General features: G+C 46.7%; 1 protein-coding gene across 5 annotated transcripts in view; it reads left to right on the plus strand.

The window, feature by feature from the left end:
* Window positions 1-25,997, plus strand: part of GRM7 (glutamate metabotropic receptor 7) — a 239,030-nt gene that overhangs the window by 58,052 nt on the left and 154,981 nt on the right. For all 5 annotated transcript variants that reach the window (XM_021410013.1, XM_021410011.1, XM_021410008.1 and 2 more), the window contains exon 2: window positions 24,396-24,612. In XM_021410013.1, the coding sequence (XP_021265688.1) occupies window positions 24,396-24,612 (217 nt within the window). The remainder of the gene's footprint in view (window positions 1-24,395; window positions 24,613-25,997) is intronic.

A 25,997-nucleotide genomic window follows, 5' to 3' on the forward strand; every position in this document is an offset into this window, starting at 1 on the left:
ATAAACTTTATTTAATGGTTCGAAAACTAAATGGATTCAATCTAATTAACTCTCTAAGCTGTAAAAGATATTTATGAGAATTAAATTTTAATACATATTCTCCGAGGGCAAGATAAAGCATCTCGTCTCTTAAACAAAGATTGCATCTCCCATTTGTTTGCACTGCGACTCCAGGACACGGTTGGGTGGTGAGGAGGAGGGCAGTGGGTGTTAGCACTGATTCCCATGCTCCTCTGTGCCTGGACTTACCTTGCTCTAGGGAGGAAGGTCTGTGCTATTTCTCTTCCAAATGGGAGATCTTGGCTTTAGAGGACAGTGTATTGAAATTGATGCATCTCCCTTCTCCCGTGCGCCCACAGTCGCTTCCCCCAGCCTTGCAGCATTGCAGGAGCTGTTGGGGAAGTGCTGCTTCCATTGCTTAGCAGTGCAGTCATTTAATTGCCCGAGTTGCAGAGGAAAAGCTTCGTTAGCCGAAGAAGACAACCCGGGAACTGATGCCCTCCTCTTGCTCTGAGGGGAGAAGCGGCTGCTGAGCATGAGGTCAGGAGCAGCCCAAGATGGTGCTGCTGTGCTCAGGGCATCTGCCCACCGTGCTGCTTCCCCAGTAGGTTCAACACAGAGGGATAGGACCCGCATTGAGTTTTCCTCTTACTCTTCCTTTTAACTGAAAAAAAAAAAAAAAGATTTCTAGGAAGGATCAAAAATAGTGTTGCACCAATTTGCAGGGAAGAGAAAAGCTGCTGAGAAAGCCTCCCAGACTTCTAAGTCCATCCAGCCTGTACTTCAATGCTAGGAAATGCTATCGCATTTCACCAAATCTCCTGCAGCACCCACTGCTGGCAATGGCTGCTGGAGGTGGTGAAGTACGTGGGTATTTTCAGCATTCCCACAACTAGAGGTGGGAAAAGCATTCCCTTCTTAGGGCTTTGCTTCTCCTTTTGACACGCTGATCTGCTTTGAGGACACAGGTGCTAAGGCACGGGAGCCTGTTCTCAGCCGCTAGGGCCCCGAGTTCCCCGTTCTGAGCACCCTGCCCGGCACTCGGGATGCTGAGCGGCGCCTTTCACTTCTGGATCTTTGTTCCCTGTTTGAAGTGTTGTCTGAAGTATTCAGCTGGGGGAAAATGTGCAATTCTTTGCATTTCTCTGAGCTCTCCAACCGAATCTCTCATCTCGGTTATTCACCTCAGGTTGCTTTCGGATTTTCTTTGAGTTTTGCAATTAAATATATATCAAAAGCCTCTTCTCGTTCTGACATCCCTCAGAGTTAGTGTATTCAAGCATTCCTGTTCTCCCTGGCGTCGCTGGCGGAGTTAAGCCACCGGTTTTGTAAACCAGTTTGGCGGTTGGCTCTGCATGTGCTGCATTGTAAATGTTCTGCAGCAGAGAGCATCTCCTGCCCGTTCCAGCCTCAGTGAGCGGGGCCCAGCTCTGGGCCGCGGATCCCAACTGCAGGCGGTGCTTGCGGCACCGGGCCCTTACCCCAGGCCCAGCTGCTCCTTGCCCCCCGCTCCCCAGGAGCACCCCGACCCCATGAAGGAGCGGTGGGGCAGCTGTGACCCTCACACCTCACAAAGTTGGGAATGAGGTGGTGCGAGACTGTAATAAAGGAAGTTGATGAGATTATTAAATTTATGGAGCAGGGAAAATTGGTATCAGATCAGGGCTTTGGCAGCTCACCCTGTGAACTTCTTTCATCCCCTTATTTATACGAGGAGCAAAGCATGTGTTTGCGAATGTTCCTGATTTTTTTTTTTCTTCTGCAGTGAGGACTTAGGGACAGACAGTTCTGAATCCACATGCATCCAAATCCCAAGGAGAATCAAGTCCTGTCATTGCTGCCAGGTGTTTCTGTTTCCTGAGGCAGTAAGTTACATGGAGGTAGAACCCAGCGCAGGTCATGGTGTGGTGGAAGCTCATGGGCAGCTCTGTGGCTTTGTCCTGATGCTGTACATTGTGCAGTGGGCACTGCCTTGCTTTCCTTTCCATTCCCGGAGCTGTCCCCCACCTTAGGCCATGTCCCTTTGCTTGGGCACAGGGCAGTGTCTGGTGTCTGAACAGGCTGTGAGGAGCTGGAACCTTGGCTGAGACCTTTCCCAGACTGTGGGCTTTCTAGCAGCCGGGTGTTCTGTTTTAAGTGGCTTTATTTTTTGTTTAAAAAATGCAGGTCAGTGATAAGTAGATCATTGTCATTTTCCCTTAATGATACAGTAGAATGAAATCGTTAAATTCGCTTTCTCACTTACTCAACATCATTTTGAAATCCGATCTGAAAACATCTTTTTCCTTGCCTTCAAACCTTTAGTTTTCTTTTTCTCTTTATTTTTATTAACTGTATCATTTAACTATGCGTACGGTGTTTTTCAGACAGAACTGTGAAGGAGGATTTTTTTTTGCAATAGCTTTGTATTGTAAATGAAAGACAGTTTTCTGTTCTCGAAGCTTAATTCCACGTTTAAGGGCACAATGCAATGCTACACGTGGGGGGACAGCGTGTGTTCACCCGGGCTCTGCCACTTTCTGCTCCTGAGTGCTTGCTGAACCCCAGCTCTCTTTAATGGTTCAGGCAAGTTAAATCACTCCAGTGCCTAAAGGCAGCGTGGTCACAGACATCTCAAGTTCTCAGCTGGCACATCTGCCCATAGGGCTGATAGTCCCATTGTGCAGCTGCCACGGTGTGCCCAGAGAGTGGGCACAGGTTGGGTTCAGGTTGCGTGTAAGTTCTGAGGGGGTGTGAAGAAACCTGCTCTTATACCTGCTTGAAAAATTAGCCACACTTGGAAAATGTTAAAATAAGGTTGGCTGCTGGGTGATAGGTTTGCATTTGAAAATGGGAAGGGTTGCTGGTTTGATTTATATTTATTACAGCATTAAAAGAAGCTGGATCAATGCTACACTTCATCCTCATTATAAACTGGAGCTCTGCTTTGAATTATAGATGCAGTGTCCTACTGACTGATAGGCAATAATCCCCGAGATGAAAAGGCAGCCACTTGGTCTCGCTGCTGGCAGCTCAGGGACTCCTGCGAACCACGGACGGTCCCTGTGGACGCCTCCTCCTGCTGCTGCTGTCCTCGTCACGAATGGCTGGGCTTGGGGATGGGGCATCCCCTGTGCTTTGGCCTTTTGGTGATGGAGGAGGCGGTGGGTGAAAGTAGCTGCAGGTATGGGGGAGAAGCAGCAGACGACCAGAGAGGGAGGGTGGGGTTTTGCCGGTGGGGGTGCAGGGACTCCAGGCTGCAGGGGTGCACTGGGAGCATCCCATGCCCGGAGCCCCTCGGGTGAGTGCTGCACCTGAAGCCTCTGCCATCTCGTCTGGGTGCTGGGCGAAGGCTGAGGATGGGGTTTGAGGCGCTGCTGTGCAGGGCAGGAGGGTCTGACGGCTCCTGGCTCCCCCCCTGCACAAGGTGAAGAGGCATTGTTTGAAGCATCTGCTTCAGTATTGCTGAAGCTGTTGCTGGATTTGTTCCAGATGAATCTAAATTGGAAGGTGTTGCAAATGCCAGATGGAGCAGGGGTATGGAACAGAGAAACATGAAAGGCTTGGAAATATAGGCAATGTCTTTAAAGACAAACCCAGAAAAATAAAAGCTTCTCAGGCCTTGAGGGGAAGAATCCAAAGCCCCAGCCCTCAATGGAAGGAGCTGCATAAAAGCAGCCATGACAAAAGGTACAGCGGTGAGAGCTGGTTGCAGAGCAAGCTGGAACATTTTCAGTACCATTTTTTTTCTGTCTAAATATGGCTATTTCACTGCTGTTGCACACGTTGCTTCTATTTTACCCCATTAGCAGTGCTGTGGCTCCGATAAGAAGGGAGAGAAGCGAACACCCGGCAGCGGCCCCGCTCCCAGCTCTGCCCGCGCTGCCCATGGCCGCAGGTCGGGCGCTGCAGCCGGTCCCGCTCCCAGCTCTTCACCTCCAGCTTTCGCTGCTGGGCTGCCAGCTTAGCTTTTGGTGCTTGGCTTTATTTCCTCTGGAGATGCGAATGATTTTTGTTTGGTTTCATGGTGAGAAAATGGAGAGATCATCGTTGCTGTTAAACGTTGTAAGCTGGACCTGCGAACGCGTGTCACAGCTGGGGCACGTGCGTCCCCACCTGAGATGGGCACTCAGCAGCGGGCGCTTGTGTACGTACAGGCAGCGCTGGCTGCTGCTTGGGCTCACCAAAAGCAGAGACTCAGCTCCATCCATCCCCACCCCGGGTGCCTCTGCCTCCTCTTCCCGCCCTGCTCCTGTGCTGCGGTGTTTGTCTGACAGAAGCAATACTGGTGAAAAGCACTTGATTTAAAAAATGAAAAACAAACATCAGGAAGCAAGGAGAAGTTGCTCGAAGGGTACAGCCTGGCTTGTTCTAAAGTCGTCCTTTCACATTGCCACTTTGCTTTGAAATAATCCCTTGCAGCGTTTGGGTTGGTTTGTTTTTTGCTCTTTTTTTTTTTTTTCCTGTTTGTGTGCGGCATGCCTTAATTTCCTTGCATTATTAATGTGGAGGATGATGAAGGTCTGTGTGGAAAGCCTCAAGTGCACCACTTACAGTAATGGATCCTCTGGAGGCAGGCTCAGTGTTTGTTTGTACCCAGTCCAGTGGGGGCAACCAGGCCATGGCAGGGGTGGGGGCTGGGGGGGGCTTTCAGGTCCTCTCCAATCTGCAGCATTCCGTGGTTCCGTGGCTATTTGAGATGAACGAGGTGATCTCTCCTCGTCAGCATCTCTTCTACATGTGTTTGGGGCAGCATCGGGGCGTGCTGTTATCTGGAGGCGGGAGAGCACGGCGTAGAAATGTTGAAGATGGTGGCTGTCGTAGGCAAGTCTGACTTTTAGCAAGTACAGCAAGTTTAAATTAAAATCCCAAATTACGTATGTGAGGGTATATCACAACAGAATGTGGCACCGATTCAATATTCGTTCTGGATGAAAGTCATTAGGAGTACTTATCTGCGGGAACATTTTTCATGAGGCTATTCCAGTATTCAGTGAGCGTCCCTTCTGCAGAGAACCAAGTCCTTCCGAAATGGATAACGTGGTTTTCACCCAGATAATTACTGTTTGCCAAATCCCGTGTTCTGGATTGGAAATTCCACTGTTTTGGGTGTTGCCATAGAAATCACGGAGCTGTCACACACGCTGTGCTTTCATGTTGCTTTCTTTTTATATGGTGTAATACCGTGCCAGGAATCTGCACGTGGATTTCTCAATACCAAGGGAGTAAACGCGTGGTAGCACAGGCAGAACGTGATGCTGTGCCCGCGCTTGCAGGAAACATGGGCAGCCCCGTGGTGCTGGCAGTGCTGGGCCGTGGAGACGGGGCACTGTGCCCACCTGCGGGGGCTCACGGGTGGGCTTTGCTCCCCAGCTCTCCCCGTGCTGGCCTCCCAGCCCGCTGTGTTCCTCTGGCCAGCAGGTGGAAGCAGAGAAAAAAAACTCCTGAAGGTTCTTGCGTGTTCCCATGCTGTTCACAGAGATGCTGTTTTCCTCCAAAATTGCAAGCCATTAGGGGATCGAAAATACCGTGTAATTTTGCTGAGTCCTGCGTCTGGTCCGCAACAGCCTGAGCCGGGTGATTTTTGGAACAGCTTGCTCTGTTCTTCGTTACCGGTGTTGATTTTTTTTTCTATTTTGTTTCATTTTTTTTCCCCGTGCTTTTATGCATCATAAGCAACAGGAGAGCAAATTTGTACTCGGCCCCTTCCTTTTGCTGTTTGTTAAATTGAGTTACTGCTTCCCTGAAATAGAAAAGACCTTTGTTAAGCACCTGGCGCAGCGTTAGGTTCGTGGCTCAGTCCTGACCGTGGTGGTAACGGTGCTGGGAGCATCGCGACCAGATTTTGCTGTTGGAGCCCCTGTGATATCAATCTTAATGCTAATTTTTATTACCCTGGTGTTGGTCTACCATAAAGTGCTGCTGCCTCGTCTGTCGGCCTGCCCGTTCTCTGCCCAGGCTCAGCTTTTTGGAGCCCTGTTCTGTATCTCAGGTGCCTGGCGCTGTCCCGTGGCTCCGGTGCCTCCTGACTGCAGACAGGTGCTGCTATTGGAATCACAGCGGGCAGCTGTCAAGCTGTGGTCATCTCAAGCTCGGAAATAAAAGTAACAATTTACTGTTGGCTTGAATCAGTTTAACTTGATAACACAATCAAAATTTGTATCGCTTTTTTTTTCTTCCATGAAATGATTTCGTTTCTCTTTAGTTTCAGTAGATTTTAGGTTTATAGCCTCTGAGTATTGGCAGTATTTGCAAAGAAGTGAAGAAACATTATGGAAGGAAATAAATACATAAATGTTATGCTATATTCATAGTAAAAGTACATTTAAGCTTCAATGTATCATATAATCAATTGGCCATTTGGTATTACTGATGTCTTTCTGAGATCACACGCTTCAGAGAGGAATATCACAGTACAGGAGAAGAAAGATCCCTAATGAGGACTCGGTTCGTTGGTTTAATGGGTCGTGGTCTCTGAGGAGCAGGAGCCCTCGCTGTGCCGTGTGGTGAAGGGAGCTCTGTGTTTTGTAAGGGAGAAGGCAGTCTGCAGTCTGCATAAATGTTTCAGGTGGACCCAGCATAGCTGACCGACCCCAGCAGAAAGGCAGCGACCCTTGCTGTTCTGGCTGGAGGAAGGTAGCAGTTCGCAGATCCTGCCAGCCTGATTAATGGCCCTGAAAGCATCTCTGTACGCTGGGTGGGAGCTGCTTCCTAGTGAATGGTCCGGACCTTCCATTCTTAAAGTATTTGCAGATGGTTGTTGTCATTTCTCGGAGTCTTTTGAAACATAAAAATGTTTCCAGCCTTCTCAGTGTTACTGCGGTGCGATGTGGAGCCCTGCGAGCACTGCTGCTCCCCTGTCAATGGGAGCGATCTTTGTATCAATCCTCATTTATGAATTGTAATAGAGCTGCTGTAACAGTCCTAATTGGCGAAATTAGTCCGGATGGTTGCATTAATATTCATGCAATCCTGCGGAGCACTGAGCTAATTAATATCTCTTCCTGCTCTGTGACGGTGGCAGAGTGGGGCAGTGCACACGCGTGGGGCTGAGCTCGGCTCCGGCTGCAAGCCTGGCACGCAGCGCTGCGTCCTTCCCGAGGGAGCTGAGGCTGCCAAGGTGCCCAAGGTTCGCAGATGTGAGGGGGATGTGGAGGTTTGCTTCTGGGGAAACACGGAGCCACGCTGCTCTCTGATTATTCCTGCAGTAAGCAGGATAGAGCAGAATCTGTGGGGAATACTCCTCCACGCTGGCCTAGAAATGGGCTAGGTGCTGGGAGAGTTTTCCGTCTCTGGTTTCCGTAGTCCTAAAAGACAGCAGTGAAAGATGGGAACATTTCCTGCCTGTTTTAGTGAGTCTTGCTCTTTCTCTTCTTATTGAAAACTATTGAGAAAACATTTCCTTATATTGCTAGGGAAGAGTGGCATGTTGTGCTGCAAACCTAGGGAATGTTCAGTTTTCCGTCTCCTGAGGAACCCATGGCAGCAGTGTGTCACCTCTTAGCGCTGAGCAAAATGCCCCAAAGCCACAGCACTGCATTTCCTGGGGCATGGCACAGGGCCGGGGCTCCGGCCTGTCCTGCAGCTGGAGTCAGGAGCTGGGTGCCTTCAGAGGTGAGCGGAAACTCTTCAGAAGCCTGCAAGGCTCTTAGCATCTCATTATGAATGTGGGTCGTTGAGAAGGATGGTAGAAGAGCAAACTTAGAGAATGCCCTTATTTGTTTCTCAGATCAGGAAATGTAGAAGGTAGTGCTAGAGCAGGCAAGGAGGTGATCCCAAGAGCATTCAGCTCTGCGAAGCCCCGCGCTGTGCCAGGCACCTTCCCTCAGGGCACTGCACTGATTTCCCTGGGCTTGGGATGCCTGGGGTAGGAGGAAGCCCCGTGCTCTGCAGGTGGTGGCACTTGGGGTGCCGTCCTGAGTCAGCAGAGGACTGAAAACATGCTGTGCTGGGGCTGCTTCCTGTGAATCAGCATCTCTGCACTAGTTAATTAAAGCTCCGTACAGAATTGCTCTTAATGAGGTGGTGCTGTTGGCATCCCCGCTCTCTCTCACCCTGCTCAGGGCAGGTGCTGCAGCCGGGGTGCTGGGTTTTGGGATCGAGCTGAGGAAAACGGGTCCGCAGAAACATCAGCACCCGCGGGCAGCCGGGCTGGGGGTGTGCATGGCAGCAGATACAGTTCTGCACAGTTCTGCTGCAATTATTTTATTTTTTGACATAAAGAGAAAGCTATGTGCTTTGCGCGATCTCTTTCACAAACAAATGAATAAATAAAATAAAGCCATAAATGAATCAAGCGTTTCTCTTGAAAGCTTGAAAGGCAGAAGAAATAAGGAGAAAATGCTATTAGTTCTATTTTTAAAGACTTGAGGGCTGCTTGGATACCATGGAGATGGAAGTGGTGTAAGCACCTTGATACAGATCTCTGGCACGTCTGGAATAATTTAAATGGCCCGGGACAGTATGCAAGGGGGAAGCATTCCTGTTTGCTTCCCCTTCAGCTTCCCGTTGTTAAGCGTGGTGGTTTCCCTGCTGTCACTGTGGCTGTTGGGAGTTGGCGTTGCAGACCCGGAGAGCTGTGGGACCGTCCTCAGGACACAGCCCCGCGGAGCGGCTCCTGCAGGTGCGGCAGCGAGCAGCTCTGTGTGCTGAGGGCCCGGGGGGTAGGCCCAGAGCTGGAGGACTTTGGGCATCACCCCCGTCCAAATGCAGAACGGCAGGAGCATCTCAGTAGTAAACGTGGTACCCGAGGAGAGCGGCTGCCAACCATTTTGTGCAGTCCGGAACGCCTCCGGTAGCGGTGTGCTGAGCAGCGCAGGGGGTGCTTGGGAGGAGGGGTCTCCTGGTGCGGGGAAGGGGCCGGTGTGTGCCCAGCGCCGCGCCGAGGGCGTTGCTGCTGCCCCCGCTGACAGCTGGCTGTCCCCAGTTATCAGCAACACTGCTGCCATTTAATGCCTGCCAGCGAGCTGTCAACCGGCAGCAACGCACAGCTAAGTAAGGATACTCCCCGAGCACGGTTATTTAGGGCTGGGGGTGGAAAGAAGAAAAGAAAAAGGCTTGAGTCACTCGGTTGTGACCATATAATGACTCTGTATACAAATTAGATGAATTCGCATAGTGCTTATCTAAATGAGGTTGCCATTTTACAATGCTAATTTTCCCGTTGGTTGCTCGTGCTAGCAGAACGCGGCGTTTCCAAGCCCGGCGTGCTGCAGTGCCGGCTGCGGGCTGAGCGGGACCTGCTGGGCACGCGGCGCAGCGCTGCTTCCTCCTGCTGAACCGCGTGGAAGGTTGATCACTGTGACTGCAGTAATTAGTAGCGAGTCTACAGATCTTGATGAAGTATGCACAGGGGGCTTGTTCCTCCGCGCTGTTCTTTTACCCTCCAGAGGAATAAATAACCGGAGGGAAGGGAATTGAGGAAAGTAATGAAGAAGGAAATAAAAACGCTGTGCTTGTTTCAAGAGCTGACACCTAGGAATCGGGTAGACGTTTGCAAGATTTAAGTGAAAAGAGGCTGCATTCAGAGGCTCCCGGCAGCCCGATGAAAGCGCTGCGCCGCGGAGCAGGAGCCGTTGGCTGAGGGCTGCAAAAATGTCCTCGTGTTATTCGTGTTTTATTATGGTTTGTCACACACAACGAAGGTGGTCATGGGCACAGCTTGCATGTCATGTTGTGAACGCTGACACTTAGCATTCACGCGGATACCTTTGGCGTTCCAAATTCTCAGCCTATTTTCCAACAGAGAGCAAAGTCCCTTCTCCTCCCCCTCCCAGTTGCACAGAGCCGGGGCTGGAGGGGCCGGTCAGGAGTTGCACAACGTTGTGCTTCAGGCTTCTGTGAGCACAGGTCAGGGCGCCTGCCTGATTCCTGGCAGCGAGGATGATGCGCGGAGCATCGCCCTGCTGGCCGGCCCTAATGGGGAACATCACATCCCATCAGCACAACGAGCTGCAGCCCGCGGACCTCCCGGCACTGCTTAATTTGTTAGTGAGAGCTGACTGGAGACCTGTTATGTTCGGTTGTTCAGAATAATCTAGAGCCCGCCATTTTGCATAAACTTTCTTTTACAAATATCTATTCATAGAGAAGCGGAAAAAAAAGAAATAATAGTGATTTAGGGTATAAGCTGCGCATGCATAAACATGAGGTGATCTCCAAAGTCATGATGCTCATTTTAATATGATAAATACAGATGCGTGATTATTTGCAGAGTGCCATTCACGGCGGTGTTAATTTTGTGGATCAGATCTTCAGGCTGAGCAAAGTGGTGGAGCTCCATTGAGGCCAGTGGCAATTTTCACCAGCTGAGGATGCGATGCTCCATGTGCAATTTTTATTTCATAAAAGGGAAAATATATGGCATCGCATCATTTTTTCTTGCCTGCAGCTTTTCCTCTGTTCTGCTTCCATAGGGACGATGAAGTCTGTAATTGTGGTTTCCTCCATAAATAGGGAGCAGCAGCACTGCTGGCCGTGTGGGGGCTGGCTGGGGCAGCAGGGCCCTCTGTGCTGCCCTGGCCCTCCAGGTCCCTTTGGTTCATTACCAAACTGGCAGCTGTCGTTGGGTTGGTGTGTATCACAGAGAATGTGATCACAACTCTGAAAACGAGGAAGCAGAAATGTAAGCAGTACGTTACCGGGACTAAGTGCAGAAGCGCTTTGCGTTTCCATTGGGACGCAGATGGCTGCCGATGGGCGCTGGATGCTGCTCGCAGCAGTGCCTGTTTGGGTGCAGTGGGAGCGAGCTTTGCCGTCTGCCGGCTTGAATTTCTGAGTATGGAACAGTTCGCTCATTTCAGGTGGTGCCTGGAAGTAAATAGGTTTCTATGCTCTGTTGAGTTGTGCGTAGCAGCTTGCAGGATCAAACCCGAAGTAATGATGAGCACAAGGGCCTCCATCATTAACACGCTGTTACATAGAGCAGGGATCTTGAAATATTTAGTGCTTTCCAGATCCAAGCTCTGTATCTTTTATTTGTTGAGGTTTCAGGGTCAGAACGAGCTCTTTCATCTTAACGAAGGTCGCTTGCCCTGAACACGGATCAGCTAAAAATTATGCAAAACTTCAAGACATAGCTGCCAGCAAAATCCCCACAACTGAGAATGAGCCAAACGTGGAAAGAAAGGTTAGAAAGATGCAAGGCTGCCCAGGAACCCATTAGCAGTTTGATCTCAGAGCTTAAAGCCAACTCGGCGGCACAGCGATGAGCCAGCCAGAAAGCCTGTCCAGAAGGCAGGGCAGTGCCAAGCAGAGCCCAAGTCATCGTTCTGCTGAAGAAAAGCACGTTCCAAACGTTGACATGTGGGTCCTGCATTTGCCAGTCCGATTTCCAACGGATGCGTATCTTTCCTGCCAAAGGTAGAGAATTGTGAGAGAGAAAAACTATCAAGCTTGTTTTAAGACTCTCTTACTATCTGTGAAGTAGCACTTGATTTTCTTGTGCCTTCATTGTACAGTATAAACAAACCCAATCATACACAACTAGGGCCACATATCATAGGGCAGGTCTAGGAGAACATTTCTTGTGTCAGAAGAGAAACCCAGCAGCCTGGGTGCAGGTCAGGGTGTGCTTTGCACAGACGATTTCTTTGATTAACAGCTGTGTGTAATATCCCCACATACTGGATACTGACAGCAATTTACAGACGTACTCTAAAAGGACACGTGGTTGGAAATTGTGATTCTTTTTTAATGGCTGAAAATTCGGTTAATGATGGATGAACATGTGTCTGTTCAGCAGAGATGTAAGACAAATGAGGACCAGGAAAGGGTTCTTTATTAATTTAAAATGGCTGCTGATAGATCTTCCTTAGCATTAGTTGGATCATAGACATAGATAAGCATTTCCTTGAGAGGCAAGATGTTTCTGTACCTTCTTGTTGGCCAATCCTTTGCCATCTATTTGACTGTGTAGGACGGCCTAAGTTTGCTGAGGGAGGATGCTGGGCAAATTGCTGCCCAAAGTTGTGTACATGACCTTCATTTAAACTGACTCTTTAAGTAATTATAAATTTACATAAGACATAAAGAAAATCATATTTAAGGAGGATATCAAAGAGGATGAATGATAATATAAGTAATCGCACAAGGAACATAGGAGATTTCTGCAGTTCCATAATCCCCTAAGCGACTCAGTTTACCAGCACTCTGTTGCCTTGGGGGATTAGTTCGTGTTGGCAATGCCTGGCCATGAGAAATGGGGAAGAGAATTGCACCCGCTCCAGCTCCCGGAGCTTCGTCCCCCCCGGCTGCGGGGCAGAGCCGAGATGCAGGCTGAAGCACGAGCTCAGGATGAGGAAGGAGCCCCATGGGGAGCTGCATTGCAGATGAGGATATTTCAGAACGATTCTCCCTTGGAGGTGTAACGAGGTAGAAATTTATAATTTCCCATGAGGAGGAGTGCAAAATAAGGAAATAGAGAGGTAAATGGATAAATAAGAGCTCTGCGTCCTGCGCGGGGGGTGGGAAGCGCTGCTCCCTCCCGCCTCTGTTTGGGCAGCGTTATTTATCGTGTATTACAAAGGCTGTACGGTGCAGCCCGCGCAGCTTTTTCTGATTGTTTCTTGTTGCATATTGTTGGCCGCAGACTTCTTCCCTTCCAGGGAACCGCAGAACAGCTTGGGCTGGAAGCTGTAACGGGGGAAGGAGCTGGTGGCCTTGGTGGGATGGATTTCATCAGGGCACCGAAAGGCAGAACTGCTTGAAACCTTTAGAAAAAATGAAATCGTTCTGTGTCTAGTTGCTTCTGCATGTGTCTAATAACACGGCCCTTAGAAAGCAATTTGGATTAATTAGAATGTCCGAGCACTTTTGTGATAAAGACATGCCTAGTAATTATCCAGTGTCCAGAATAATCTATCGAGCTTGTGAAGTTTAAGTCTGAAAATTATTCTCCCCTAAGTATTTTTCTTTCTAGCTGTATTTCTGTTATTAAATTTGTTTTCCCACAAGTTAGATAAGAAGAAATGTAATTATTTAGCTGGCAAGCATAATGTTGAGGTGAAGAAAACCGGAGAAGGTAAAAGTGTGATTGCCTTCTCTTTTTCCTGGGGTAGGGCATAAATATTTATATATATGTAGAATTGCATCTTGATGACGCAACTTCTAAAAGGCCAGTGATAAAACATAGGGAAATAAAAGGTGTAGATTTTGTTGAAACTTCATTATGTCCTATAATTCTCATCTATATTTTAGAAGAAATGTCAAATGCAGATTTCTCGTGTGATTATAATCCACTCTCGCATCTCTTCTTGCCACATTTCCTCGCTCTCAGTTATGCCTAACACTTTTGTCCCGAAGGACCTTGTTGGGTTTCTTATGCTCTTGGGAGCCAAGAGGCCCTTTCACTCATCCTAACGTTGATTTTGAGTGTTAACAAACAAACAAAACCCACAGAACTGGGGGAGACCAAGTTGCAACTCACAGCCTCGCTGGTGAGACCTGTCCCTGCACCCAGGTCAGCACAGTCTCCCTGCGCACCAAGGGCTGGGTTGCTGCCTCTTGGGGCAACACTTGACTTTGTTCAAATGATAATACACATGTGCTTAATTTTAAGCACATTCCTGGTTCCTCTGAGAGAGATTTCTCATTAACGGTGTTTTTAAGTTCGTATTTGTAAGTTCTCTCTCCGTTATAAATAAAATCCTGCTCGTGTTCCTTCTCCATCTGCATCATAAAGAAAACGCCCCGTGCTCACATCATTCTTATGCCGTGCGTATTTCATAGTTCTAGGTTAGCCTTGGCTACGGTTCATGTAGCTCATATGGTAAAGCCTTTACATTAAATTTCTCTTATGGAGGGTTAACATCAAGAGTTTCCTCCAGTAGGGTTGTCACTGCTGCAGCAGAAGGTAACTTCCAGTAGAGAGGTACAAATAATTTATCGAGGATTTTATTACACAAATTTGAATATCCTAGGCTACTGCTACAGCAGTAATGAGCACAAGTGAATAAAAGGCTTCTGAGTGCTCTTCTGAAATAGAGACTTCACTGCAGATATCTGAAATTGAGAATGCGCTTGTATCATATATTTGCTTAAATGTATGTAGGAATTTCCTACTAACTACACTACTGAGAAAGGATGTGCAATACACATACTGCATTGTGTTCTTCCACATACACTGAAGTATTTTCCCTTACTGTAGGAAACTGTAGTTCTAAAACATAAGTTCTGGATACCACTGGAACTCAGCACACTTTAGATGCTGAGAAATACACTTCCGTGTTTTGTCATGGAGAATAAGGCAATTGTGTCAGTGGGAAAAAAAGAAGGAACCAAGAGGTTAGATTTTGTCCTCTTATCCATTTAGGCCATAGCTTGTCTCTAGTTGTGAGCATCAGTTTGTGGCAGGAAGGAGAATGAACACTCTATATGCAGGCACAGGATAATCTGCTCTGTGTGTTCTGTCTTTGGCCGTTAGCCAACGATGACTGATGTTATCAGTATATCATCCCTTATCAGTAGCTTCCCGAGCCCAACATCGTGTTTAATGCCGCGCTGGTTAGAGGTGCTCGGAACATAACCGTGTGTTCCAAATGCACACAGGAGCTCCTCAGCAGTGGCTCCTCCTGCTGTCGTGCAGCGCTGCACGTCCAGACTGGGAGCAGTGGGAATTCCAGCTGGGCCATGGAGCTGTGCTGCAGCACCCGCACCATCCCGGCGTGGGTAACGCTAGGAGGTGTGTCTGTGTGGTTCCATTCTTGGCTTTGTAACATCTGATCAGCGAAAGCCATTCACAGGAGTTCAGTTTTGCTCGTTAGGATACTCAGCTGCTTGCTGGAAGGTTATCTTTACTATGAAATTGCAAACAATCAGCCTTATTTTCCACAACAAACGCGGAGGCTCGCCTAGAAATGTAATTGCGAGATGCACTCAGAGCCGAGCTCGACAGCTTTCATTTAGCCTAATAAGTGAGCTTTGAAGGGTGATTGTGTTTCGCGTTGTGCCACGCTGCAATTTGTTTCCACTCTGGTGGGTTTGGGTGCGTCTGTGTATTACTTGCAGAAAACTGTGTCACAGAATCATAGGATGGCTTGGGTTGGAAGGGACCTCAAAGATCATCAAGCTCCAACCCCCCTGCTGCAGGCAGGGCCACCAACCTCCACATCTAATACCAGACCGGGCTGCCCAGGGCCCTATCCAACGTGGCCTTGAACACCTCCAGGGAAGGGGCATCCACCACCCTTCCAGGCATCTCATCGAGCTTTTCTGCATTTCAGCCTATCTGCTGGATAGATCTTTACTGCCGTTGTCTTTATGGGGATACTTTCAAGATCAAGGAGATTAATACTTGCAGATGGGGGGGAAAAAAAACTTTTAAAATATGCGTAGACAACGTAAGGTTCGATTATATGTTTACAAGACTGGAGCAGTGTGTACACATAAATAAAACATAAAAGCGTGTTTGCTGTGTTTGTCTTTCTGGTTCTGCTTTATTTTCAAAATAATTAGAATTTCCAAATCTATTGGGATGTGTGAGTTCTGATCACTGCAAGCGGATTCATACTTTACATGTAGTTGTATATATAAACATAGATAATGTATACATGCATTAACATCTCGATCTGTTTGCAGTGACTGACTTCTCAGGCTTTGGAAATGTAGACATGAGTGTCAGGGAATGGTGTACGTATAAAAGGGGAAAAAGAAATCTCCCTGCTGCTGTCACGCAGCTGACGTACAGCCCCGCTCCTCTGCTCAGCGCCGCGCTGGATGGGTTGAAGCAGTCCTTCTGAGAATGCCTTGCTGGCTACAAGCCTTCCGGCCGTAGGAAGTGGGCTTCAAAACTCAAGGGATTGCTTTTGAGTCAGGGCTGTATTGAAACGCGTGCTCGGAGCGTGCCTTCCCTCTTCCTCTGGGACTGACATGGCAGGCCTCGATGGAAGCTCCCTCAGCGCTGGGCCCCACGTCTGTCCGCCCAGACACCCCATGTTTAGACAAACATTGATCTTAGCAGCCTGGATTTATTTTTGACACGAGCCGTCTTATGATCTGCGGTATTTAATGGGCAGAGCTCGGTTTTGTCCCTTTGATATGTCATTGCCTGTTTTATCTGCCGGAGACCTTAAGCTGTGATAGAAGTAAACAACTCAAGAAGTACATTCAGCCTTGGCACAGACTCAACGCAGAATGCGCCTCTCCAGCTTTTTTGTTCTCTTTCCTACAGGATCTTTGTAATTACATTTTAGGCAGTGCGGAGTGTCATGGGAAGAAAGTGTGACAGAATATCCATAGATGTTATTTCGCAGTCTGGATCTGAATCACAACGTGAGGTTGATAAGTCTGTCGGTGCAGACGCTGCTTTGTGGCACCGTATGATTACAAAACGTGGCTGTCAGAAAGGTTAGAGGGTCCCTGTGCTCCCATCACCTTCTGTGAGTTCAGCTAAAATTTGGCTTGAAGTATTAGCTCATAATAGACAAGAAGCTTTGATGCTTTGTTAAGATTTCGAATTACCTCTAGCAGAGTGCCATCTATTATTTTAATACTTCTCTCAAGCTTACATTCTATCAGCACCGGAGTTAAAATATGAAGAGCTGTGCATTCTTGCATTGCATTAGATGGGCAATCACTGCTGATATTCTAACTGATGTATCCTGGGAGGAATATTCTAGTTAATATTGTAAAATCAATGAATATGCACAAGTAGATATAAATGTGCTGTGCTGGTCATATCTCATCCTCAAGATCTGCAAATCACGATAGCGTTGTTGCCTTGCTAACTTATGAGCAAGCCAGCTGAAATTCTTAACAACTTGAATGTTTCACTTAAAAACATGGAGCGCCGAAGTTTTGTAACAGTGCGTGCCCTTTTGTCTTTATTATCCATAGCATCTCTGATGTGGGAGATGAGTAATTCTGCTCCCCTCTGGGAGCTGCAGGAGGCTCCCTGTTGCAGGACACGTTTGCTGTGGGAGCCGGGTGAGCTGTGGCATTGCAGGGAGCGGGGGGGCAGGAGGGGACCCACTGCCCACTGGGGAGTCCCACCTGCAAGGAGAGTCCTGGGGGAGGCAGGGATAGAAACAATCATTTAAAAAGTAATTTATTTTTTTTTTTGTTAAAGATTAAGTCAAGATGTAGATAAAGCAAGAGGCATTCAAATGTAGGGAATGTAAATAAAAATTGGTTTTGCTTCTCAGAAGTGATGGCTGAGAAGCCGTATTCTTCCTGATTACATAAACACAACTTTATGCCTAGAGAGAAAAAATTTCTCTGTGCAGATCAGGCACCTGTGCATCGAGATATCGTTTTCCATTTCGCTGTAAATTGAAATACTGATTTCTGGTCTTTTTTTTTTTTTTTTGAAAATGGATGATGGGGAAAAAAAGTCCCAAAGTATGGCAATATGCAGGAAAAATGAACTGCTCGGGCCGTAGCAGTTGGTGATCCAAACACAAGTAATACCTGCAAACCAAAGGGTTTGCTGTTGCTGCTGTGCTGTCACAGAACAGCTGATCCCACTGAAACAGGGAGGGATATGACATGTCTTTTGATAAACATGGGAGCATATTTTTGCCTCCTAAAAGAGCAGTCTTAAATATGTATGAAGCTTTTGTGTCCAAGCTGCACGATAGACTGAGATTTTTATTTTAGCATTTCCCAAAGGGGAAGGCAGTGAAAGAACAGTTTAATTCCATTTGGGCCTCACCTATTTCTGAAATAATGTGCAATATTGACAGTGCTGTTGAAACCCTATTCTGCCTTCCTCAAAGGTATTCAGCTGCAGCAGCGCAGAGGGAGCGGTGCTTTGGCCCGCCTGGTCCAAAGCCTTGAATTAATGGTTTGCAGGCATCAGAAGCTTTCTGAAATGGGTCACAGACCCTGCTCAGCGGGGCTTGGCTATAAAGAATGGTTTTTGCCCTTAGAAAAAAAAAAAATGTTATTAGGTTTTTAAATGCAAGAAGAGTTACTCACTGGAACTGTAAATCTCCAAGCATTCAGCAGAGCAGGTTATATCAATATTGCTGCTTCATTCGTTTGGTAGTTCTCCGTTTGCAGGAGGTTCTTGAACAGGTCTTAGGTGGCTACTTACTGCGGATGGGGGCAATGCAGGCTGGCTTGGCTTAGGGACAAAAGCTTGGAATTGCAGCGCCATAGCTGTTACTTTCCACTTCATTCTTGTACCTCCTCCTACTGTATACTGCATTAAAAAAAGATCAAATTTGCTTTCTTTATTTTTTTTCTAAAATGAATAGTATTTTGGTTTTTTTCAAGTGTTTTTACAGTTTTATGGCAGTGCTAAAGAGCCAGGACTAGCTACCTGCTTGGATAGGAACAGGTTAAAGTGACTGCGGTCACACTAAATGGGAAAGTCTTGCTCTGCAAGGAATGCCATGTCATGGTAGAGTTTTTTTTTTTTAAATTTCATTTATACCTATGTAGGAAAAGTAATGAGCCTGTAGTTTCGTTACAAATTGATTCACAGTACAAGAATTTGCAGATCTTAGCCACCTGGAATACATTTAGGAAGACAGTTAGCTGTCTTTGTGTGCCTCTGCACCCTAATGCACAGATTAGGCAACTGGAAGTATCAACAATGAAAGTATAAATGGAAAATTCTCAGAGCAGAATATGTAAGATTGTTGAGACAGGTGTCTGGTCTCATTTTTGAGAAGGACAGTAGTATGTACAGCCTCATAAAGAGATAAGGTGCTTACTTTAGTGCTAAGACCAATTTCCAGCAAAATTGTAGATCTTGGCTTAAAGTCATCTACTCAATGCTCTTTTACCATTTAAAAGCCAAGAGATCACCTCATTTTGCAGCTACAAAAGCCCAAGCTGTGCCACAAGCTCCCCGATGGCACAAGTAGACCTAGGCCATGGCAGATCCTCCAGGTGAAATGAAGGGACATTTCCTATTTGTGGATACCTCTCATATAATAAATATATAATATTTTTTCTGCTTTCTGAGTTGATAAAATGCTCACATGAGCTATGTGGACAGTACTAATTGCCATAATTATTGTTCCCTTAATCACTACAATTATTTTTGTTGGAATAATTCATGTGATTACTTTCCTACTCTAGAAAAGGAAACAGAAAGCACCCTGTAGATATATATAAAATACTCCCAACTTGCCAGCGTCATTTAGATTGTCTTTCTACTTGATTGCCATGACAGTTACACTAGGGATGAAGGTTGATTTATGTGCCTGTATAGTCTTTTTCGTACACTCTCTTCAGGTCTGAATTAAATCTAAAAATAAAACCAAAAAACCCCAACCAACCAACTAAACAAAAAAAATATTCAATGAGAAAGCCCATGGTCCTTATGTTGTGTATTTAAGAATTCCCAAGAGGTCTTGGAGATGCTTCTTTTGGTAATGGATGTCCCCCAGCGCAGTGCTGGCGATGGAGCTGCAGATGGAAGTGCCTTGCTGCCCATTGCAGCCCTGCTAGGGTCTGGTGCTGCCCTGCTCGGTTACCAGTCCTTCCCTAGGGCTGGTCTTCCCTCTTAACTTTCACCCCACAGTCTGCACAGAGCTTCTCAAGTTTATTCGTTGTGTAGTGGACCTGAAAGAGGTGCTGCACAGCAAGGCAGTTCTGTGGAATGAAATTATGGGTAGCTCCTCCCGCTCGTTCCCTGTGTCCCCTTGGTCCATTACCCTTCCTGGCACTGCTTCATTCCCTTGCTGCTGTGTCACTCATGAATTATCTGATGCTGAGAGGTCCACACCACGGTGACCTTGTCTGGTTTTTCACTGATGATGTGTCAAGAACACCAATAGCTCTCCATAAATAAGGAATTTTGCCACTGCACTTGGAAACACCCCAAAGGAAAAAGAGCTTGCATGAGGGTTGGAAGCTCTGACAGAGCTCCTCCATTGCAGAAGCTGAGCGCTTTTGAAAATCTCTCATTAAAACACTTTGAAAAGTGGAATTTGATTGCTGTGTTAATTGTCCTCTTGGTCTCTGAAATGAAGTTCAGAGAAGACCCACTCGCCTGCTGGCTCAAGCCATAGTGCTGGGCGAATGGAGGAGATGGAGCTCACACAGAGCGCTGGGCTTTGGCAGAAGGGGCCAGCTTGGATACAGGCTGAATTCGTGTACATGAATCATTTATTGTGTTGCTTTTCTTAGCGTTTCTTTTCATGCTCTTGAAGATATTTCTGTTTTATTCGATGCACTTCTCCTTCAGGCTCAGCTTCTCATTTGTATTTGATGCTGTTTATATTTGTATTTCTGTACCTTATGAAATATCTATCCAATTCCCGTGTAGCTGATTGTGTTGATCTCTAATACATCATTGGGAATTCAGTGTGGGATAAAGTGAGGGAGGTGGTGATGTGAGCAAACAGGACCCTGTCTGAACACCAGTAGCTTTAGTAATTGGTGAACAGAATGAGAGAAACTGAGGTGAGCCATAAATAGATTCATGGTTCTGAACATTTTCTGTTACACAAATGCCCTTCTTTAGCTGTGCTGCTTCTGTTACGGCTCAAAGGCCTTTGCTCCTTGGTGTAACATCTGCATGCAGCAGCAGCTTTGCCAAATGTTAGCGCCTTTTACACCGTGGCAGAGCTGCCGAGAAACACTCCTCATTGTTCTGACAGTTGATTTACATGAAGGCTTTTTTGCAGATTGTTTTGCCTCATTTTCTAATTGTCAACATTTGATTCTTGAGTGTAAGAATCAGCTTGAAATGCACTACTCGTAAAATTTCATAATAAAACATAATAGAGAGGGATTATCGAAGTGCTTTAGTAGGATTTGCTCTCATCATTATCTAAGACTGTTGGGAATATTATTACCCAGTCTTTTACGAGCCCTAGAGGAAGAACTGCAGACATTTGTCCACTTATACACGTTTCAGGAAAGGCTCCCTGGAACAAGATGCATGGTGCTAGATTGGCAGCTCGGGACAGCCCGCGCTGAGCTCACACTGGCACGGTGCTTGGTGTACATCTGTTACTGTCCAGGCCGTGCTGCGGGGTCAGGGATGCCCTGCTGGTGTTGGCTGTGGACAAACGGGGCTCCAGGTCCCACCCCGTCCTGGGGGCATTAATGGGAAATCTCCCTCCGGGTGTCCATGAAAGCGCTGGGATGTGATCGGGTCTCATTTTGTACCTGTGGTAAAATTTTCCTCCCGTTGGGAACAAAGTGAAATGTAAAAATTGTAGATGAGTTTTGCCCAGAGGAAACGGCTAGTTGGAAACTTCAAGTAGGCTTAATTCAAGGCAATAAAAACAATTATACGCACTTCACAGGATGCTGAAGCTGTTTGTTATGCAATTTTAGATGTAAATGGTGAACAAAGAGCAGTTGTACTAACTGATGATTAAATCCTGACATGAGATTTCTACATGAATAAAATCTGAGACCTAAACAGATTCAAGACTGTTAGTCATCCATCAGCTCACACCAAAGTGTTCGGTACATGAGGGAAAAGTCTTCAGGCATCTTATCTGTGCAAAGTTGAGTTGCTGGCAGGATTTTGCACTTTGTGCAGAGTGATGCTGCTCTGTCAAATAAGAGACATTCAAGAAGCTTGATCAAAGTGGGGTATGTATATTTTTTTTCTGTGGTCAGGAAATCATATCAGTGGAACTTAATGGGAAGTTGAAAGTAAGGTTGCAGCCGACTGTGAACTTAATATTACCCTGGTGGGAGCTCATTAATATCTCAACAGGTATACTCATGCATTATCTTAATTTGCACATGCTCCTTGGGAAAATTGCCTTCTCTCAAGCTTTCTAGTGACTGTCCTTTGCTGAGGAGGCTCAGGTGGGCCATTTTGTTCATCCTTTGGTAAGTTACTGAGGAGAAGGGAGCTACTGCATGGGTTCTGATGTGTCCAAAGTGGGAGCATATGGGGAGGAAGGTGGATAACTTGGATTTTCCCATAGAGCAAACCCCTTCAAAACTCAACAAGTTTGTATTTCAGTCACGTTTTACTCTGAAACACACAGTTCCAGGCCTGATGCTGGAGAATATTTCATGCTGCGAGCAGTGATGTGACAGCCTAGCAGATATGGTTTATTCCTGGTGTGTTGTGACATGGCTTTGGGTACAGCAGACTCTGCTTTTCCAGCAGCCCAACCAAGAGTGGTACAGAGGTCTAGGGAGAACTTCTTCATTAGCGGAAGAAAATGAGATAAATGAAGAATAATGCTCAATGTTAAAAATAAATTAACATTAATTAATCACTGACTAATGCAGTGCTCCCAGCGTTAATCATTCAGTGCCATTGTAATCAGAACATCAGCCAGGGAAACGATATGAAGAGCTCTGGGGTGTGATGTTTGCACAGTCCTGCTAGAAACATGAGGGCTTCCTCCTCAGAATCCTGCCTCTGCCCGGGACCACTCTCCCCTCTGCTGGCACCTCTGTGTCCATTGGGGGCTCTGGGCACGATCCTGCCCTGCTGGCAGCCGGTCCCTGCTGTGACCCATGGGAAGCAGCTGCTGCACAGGGGGAAAGGAAAATAAATTCTTTAGATGTGACAAAACATTTGTCTGAGTAATTAAAGTGAGTACATAGAAATACTCTGTTTAATGATTTCTCATCAAATCCACAGAAAATGTTACCAAAATTCTACTCTTTGACTTGCATGACTTTATGTTGCTTTTAGACGTCCTGTAAGAGATGCTGGTAGAGAAACCAATATATGCTCTGAATACTGAAGTGATTTAAACAGCCAAAAGTGGTTAATATTTTATGGACAGAGGAAAAAGACTTAAAAAACAAAAGGTCTCCTAAGTAATCTAAGCGCTGCAGCAAATTCTGTAGGAGCTTCGCCTGCTGCAAAAGTGCGGAACATGGTCCTTTTGATTTCGAGTTGAAAAAGTAGTTGTTTACAAGCTGGAATACAAACACTTGCCACGGATTTAAAAAATCATATCTCCTCCCTCCTTTTATTTATAATTAATAACGCTGCACTCGGCTATCTTGGCACGACTCTGTGTATGGGGCTACGTGTAGTACACTGGATGCTTGTGCAATTAGCAGCACCCATAATGGCAGCCTGCTTAACTGTTCCACTTAGCACAATGTCCTCCAGTGGGGTGATGAATTAAGCTGATAAGCAGCTGAGCAAGCTCCATTAGCTGCATTGTACAGACGAGAAGAGAGCAATCCTAAAATGTCCCTGATCATCCGCTGCAGCGGTGAACGCAGACACCAACCAATTAGGAATTTCAATTGTTGTGAAGGTGCCCAGCGTTCTCTGTGCAACCCTGAGGTGGGCTGGAAATCAAGAACCGTGGTAAATCGGCACCGTCCGTTTATTTGTGTTTGAGAGTGGTCCCCAAGCTTTGCTGGCCCGTAGGCCAAGCGCTGAGCAAAGAAGTGGCATAACAGTGGTCAGCACCACGCTGTTCTTCCTGTCAGCCTCAATTTTAACTTCTCTAACTCTCTGTGTCTGGAATACGTCTCCACAAGTGCCTGGGTCGTTGGTAATTTTGGGTAGTTTCAATAGCTTCTCTTTGCCTGCCAGGTCTGCAGCAGCAGTTCTGCTTTCCAGCTCTGTTTTTGCTGTGGCACTCAGTGCTGTCCCTTGGGAGTGCCATGTTGGCTCTCGTCTGCCACTGACCTCTGTGGGCAGGGAAGGCGCCGAGCCCGTGCTGAGCTGAGCCTGGGGAAGCGTAATGCTGCCTCTGCTGAGAGGGCAGGAGAGCTAATAAATACCCATAGAAATGCTGCAGAGAGAGAGTATGAGAATGCAGGAGATGCTTGGGCCGAGGCATGAAATACTGAACTTGCCACAGCCTAACAGTCTAAAATCATTATATATGATCATGTTTGTGTATATCTCAAGTCTTTTTTTTCCCCCTCTTTGGCATCTCGAGTGAGAATTATGGAAGGCTCCTTAAATTAAGGAGCAGTCCCAGACTGTTACTCAAACGGTTGCATAATGTGGGGATTAACATACTGTCAGCTTGATAACTGCTTCAGAGCCTTTGTTATCAGGGAGAAAGTAGCCCTAGACAATATTCTAGTCTCTGTAACACAGAGTAACCGTCAGTCTCCGCTGCACCCATCTTCCAAAGGATGGAGGAGGGCTGCTTCTGGCTTCCAACCAGCGAGGACAGGTCTGGATTTCAGCTCTGTGCAATTCAGCATCCAGTGACCCAATGGTAGCCGCAGCAGAACACCCGTAAAAAGGAGACAGTGAGAAAAGGAGTGGTTTGCGTGCCCTGCCTCGGGCCGTGTGGAAGGAGGACGTGGTAAATGTAAACAAAAAGCCTTTGTTTTGAATTGACCGATGATATCTTTTTAGAACTTTCCACTCGATTTCCGTAAGAAGATTGTTTCTTTGGTTTGTGCATTGCGAAGGAATGTGGCGGAGAACTCTAGATGGTTGCGAGGAAGATGAACTTAGGCTCAGCAGAAGCTAGATGCTTTAGCTAACGGCTGTGACAGGCGCGATGCGTATGTGAATATGTATATTTATCAGAAATTATTTTTTTCTACAGATCCCACAAATCAGTTATGCCTCAACTGCACCAGAGTTGAGTGATGACAGGCGCTATGATTTCTTCTCACGTGTGGTTCCTCCAGATTCCTTCCAAGCGCAAGCAATGGTGGACATTGTGAAAGCTTTGGGATGGAATTATGTGTCCACTTTGGCATCTGAAGGGAATTATGGAGAAAAAGGAGTCGAGTCCTTCATGCAAATTTCCAGAGAGGCAGGTAGGCAACGCCCATCCTCCCTCCAGAAATGCTGTAGAAGTAATGGATGTTATTTTGTACCAAATGTTATGTTATTTTTCTGGAACGTATATTTGATTCTAAAGTTGCTTCAGTTCTTTGCAATGCCGCTGTAATGGCTCCCGGGTGCTCTCCTTCCTAAATTGCTGATAGAGTTTCAGAGAGTTTGAAATGTTAGAGTTTTTCAATCGTTTCTGGAGAAAATAGAAAACCCTGATTCTTATCAAGCTTCTGGTATTCCACTGGACAGCATTATATTATGTTGACATGGGTAGAAGACAGATTTTAAAATGTCGAGCTTTTATCTCTCCACAGCTAGAAATTGTTTGAAGACTGCTTGTTGCTAGACATTGACTCGTGTCATGCTGCTGCTGTTCACGTCTCAGATTGCTGCCAGTGTATTGCTTTTCTGTAGCATTTCTCTTGACCAATTCTTTTGAGAAAACTCATACATCTTACCTGAAAGGCTCAGAGATTGCTGTCCTGGGGTAAGGAGGCACGAAGCCCTGCAGCATGGTGTGAGGCACACCAGGCCTTTGGTGGGATGCAAAATGCTTTTCTTGTTACCCGAATGTTTCTTTTATCTCTCTTTTTTAATAATAATAGTAAAGCATGTTCAGTGTGCTGGAGAGCATCACTGACGAGTGGGAGATGTTCCAAGAGAACAAGGAGATGCTGTGCCTTATGCTGGCTCAGGCTTCTGGTATAGGCTTGAACCACCACAATTTTGTTGACAGGAATCCTAACTTTACAGCTGGTTTTCTGGTTGTGGTTCAGAACACGGAGCAGACCTGCCCTGGAGGGGTGGCTGCTGTGTCAGTGTGCTCACAGCTTTGTCTCTGGAACTCACTCTTCAGGTGAAGGAGCTTTAGATTTCCCCAGAGATGGCAAAACGTAGGAGGGCTTTGGATGGCACTGCTGGGAATCAAGCTATACATCCACAGTGAGCTGATTTGCAGTGCTGAATCATTAACGTTTGTAAACTGAAACATTTGAGGCAGATCTCTGTGCTAGGAAGGTGAAATAAGCGGATATCATTTATTAGCAGTGAGGTATGTAAGAGCCAACTCCAGAAGCATACAGTGATGTATCCTGGTGTGGCAGGGAGGATCAGAAACGTGTCCTCGCTCTGTAAGATCAAGCCCTGTTGCATTCCCTGCAGGAACTGGCAGGTGTTCCATCCTGCAGCTGCCCTGCCATTCCATTGCAAAAAGCTGATGTACCCTGAGCCAGAATTGAGTCTGAATGACAGGACTCGGTGGGCAGGTGGGGAAGGGCCTGTCAGTGTGAGGCGAGAGTGCTTGGACAGGACAGTGATGCCCTGCAGCACCCATCACGGGGCTGTGGGTGCGTGCTGGGCCCTGATG

This window comes from Numida meleagris, chromosome 11, assembly GCF_002078875.1.
Source record: "Numida meleagris isolate 19003 breed g44 Domestic line chromosome 11, NumMel1.0, whole genome shotgun sequence".
NCBI classification, from domain to species: domain Eukaryota; kingdom Metazoa; phylum Chordata; class Aves; order Galliformes; family Numididae; genus Numida; species Numida meleagris.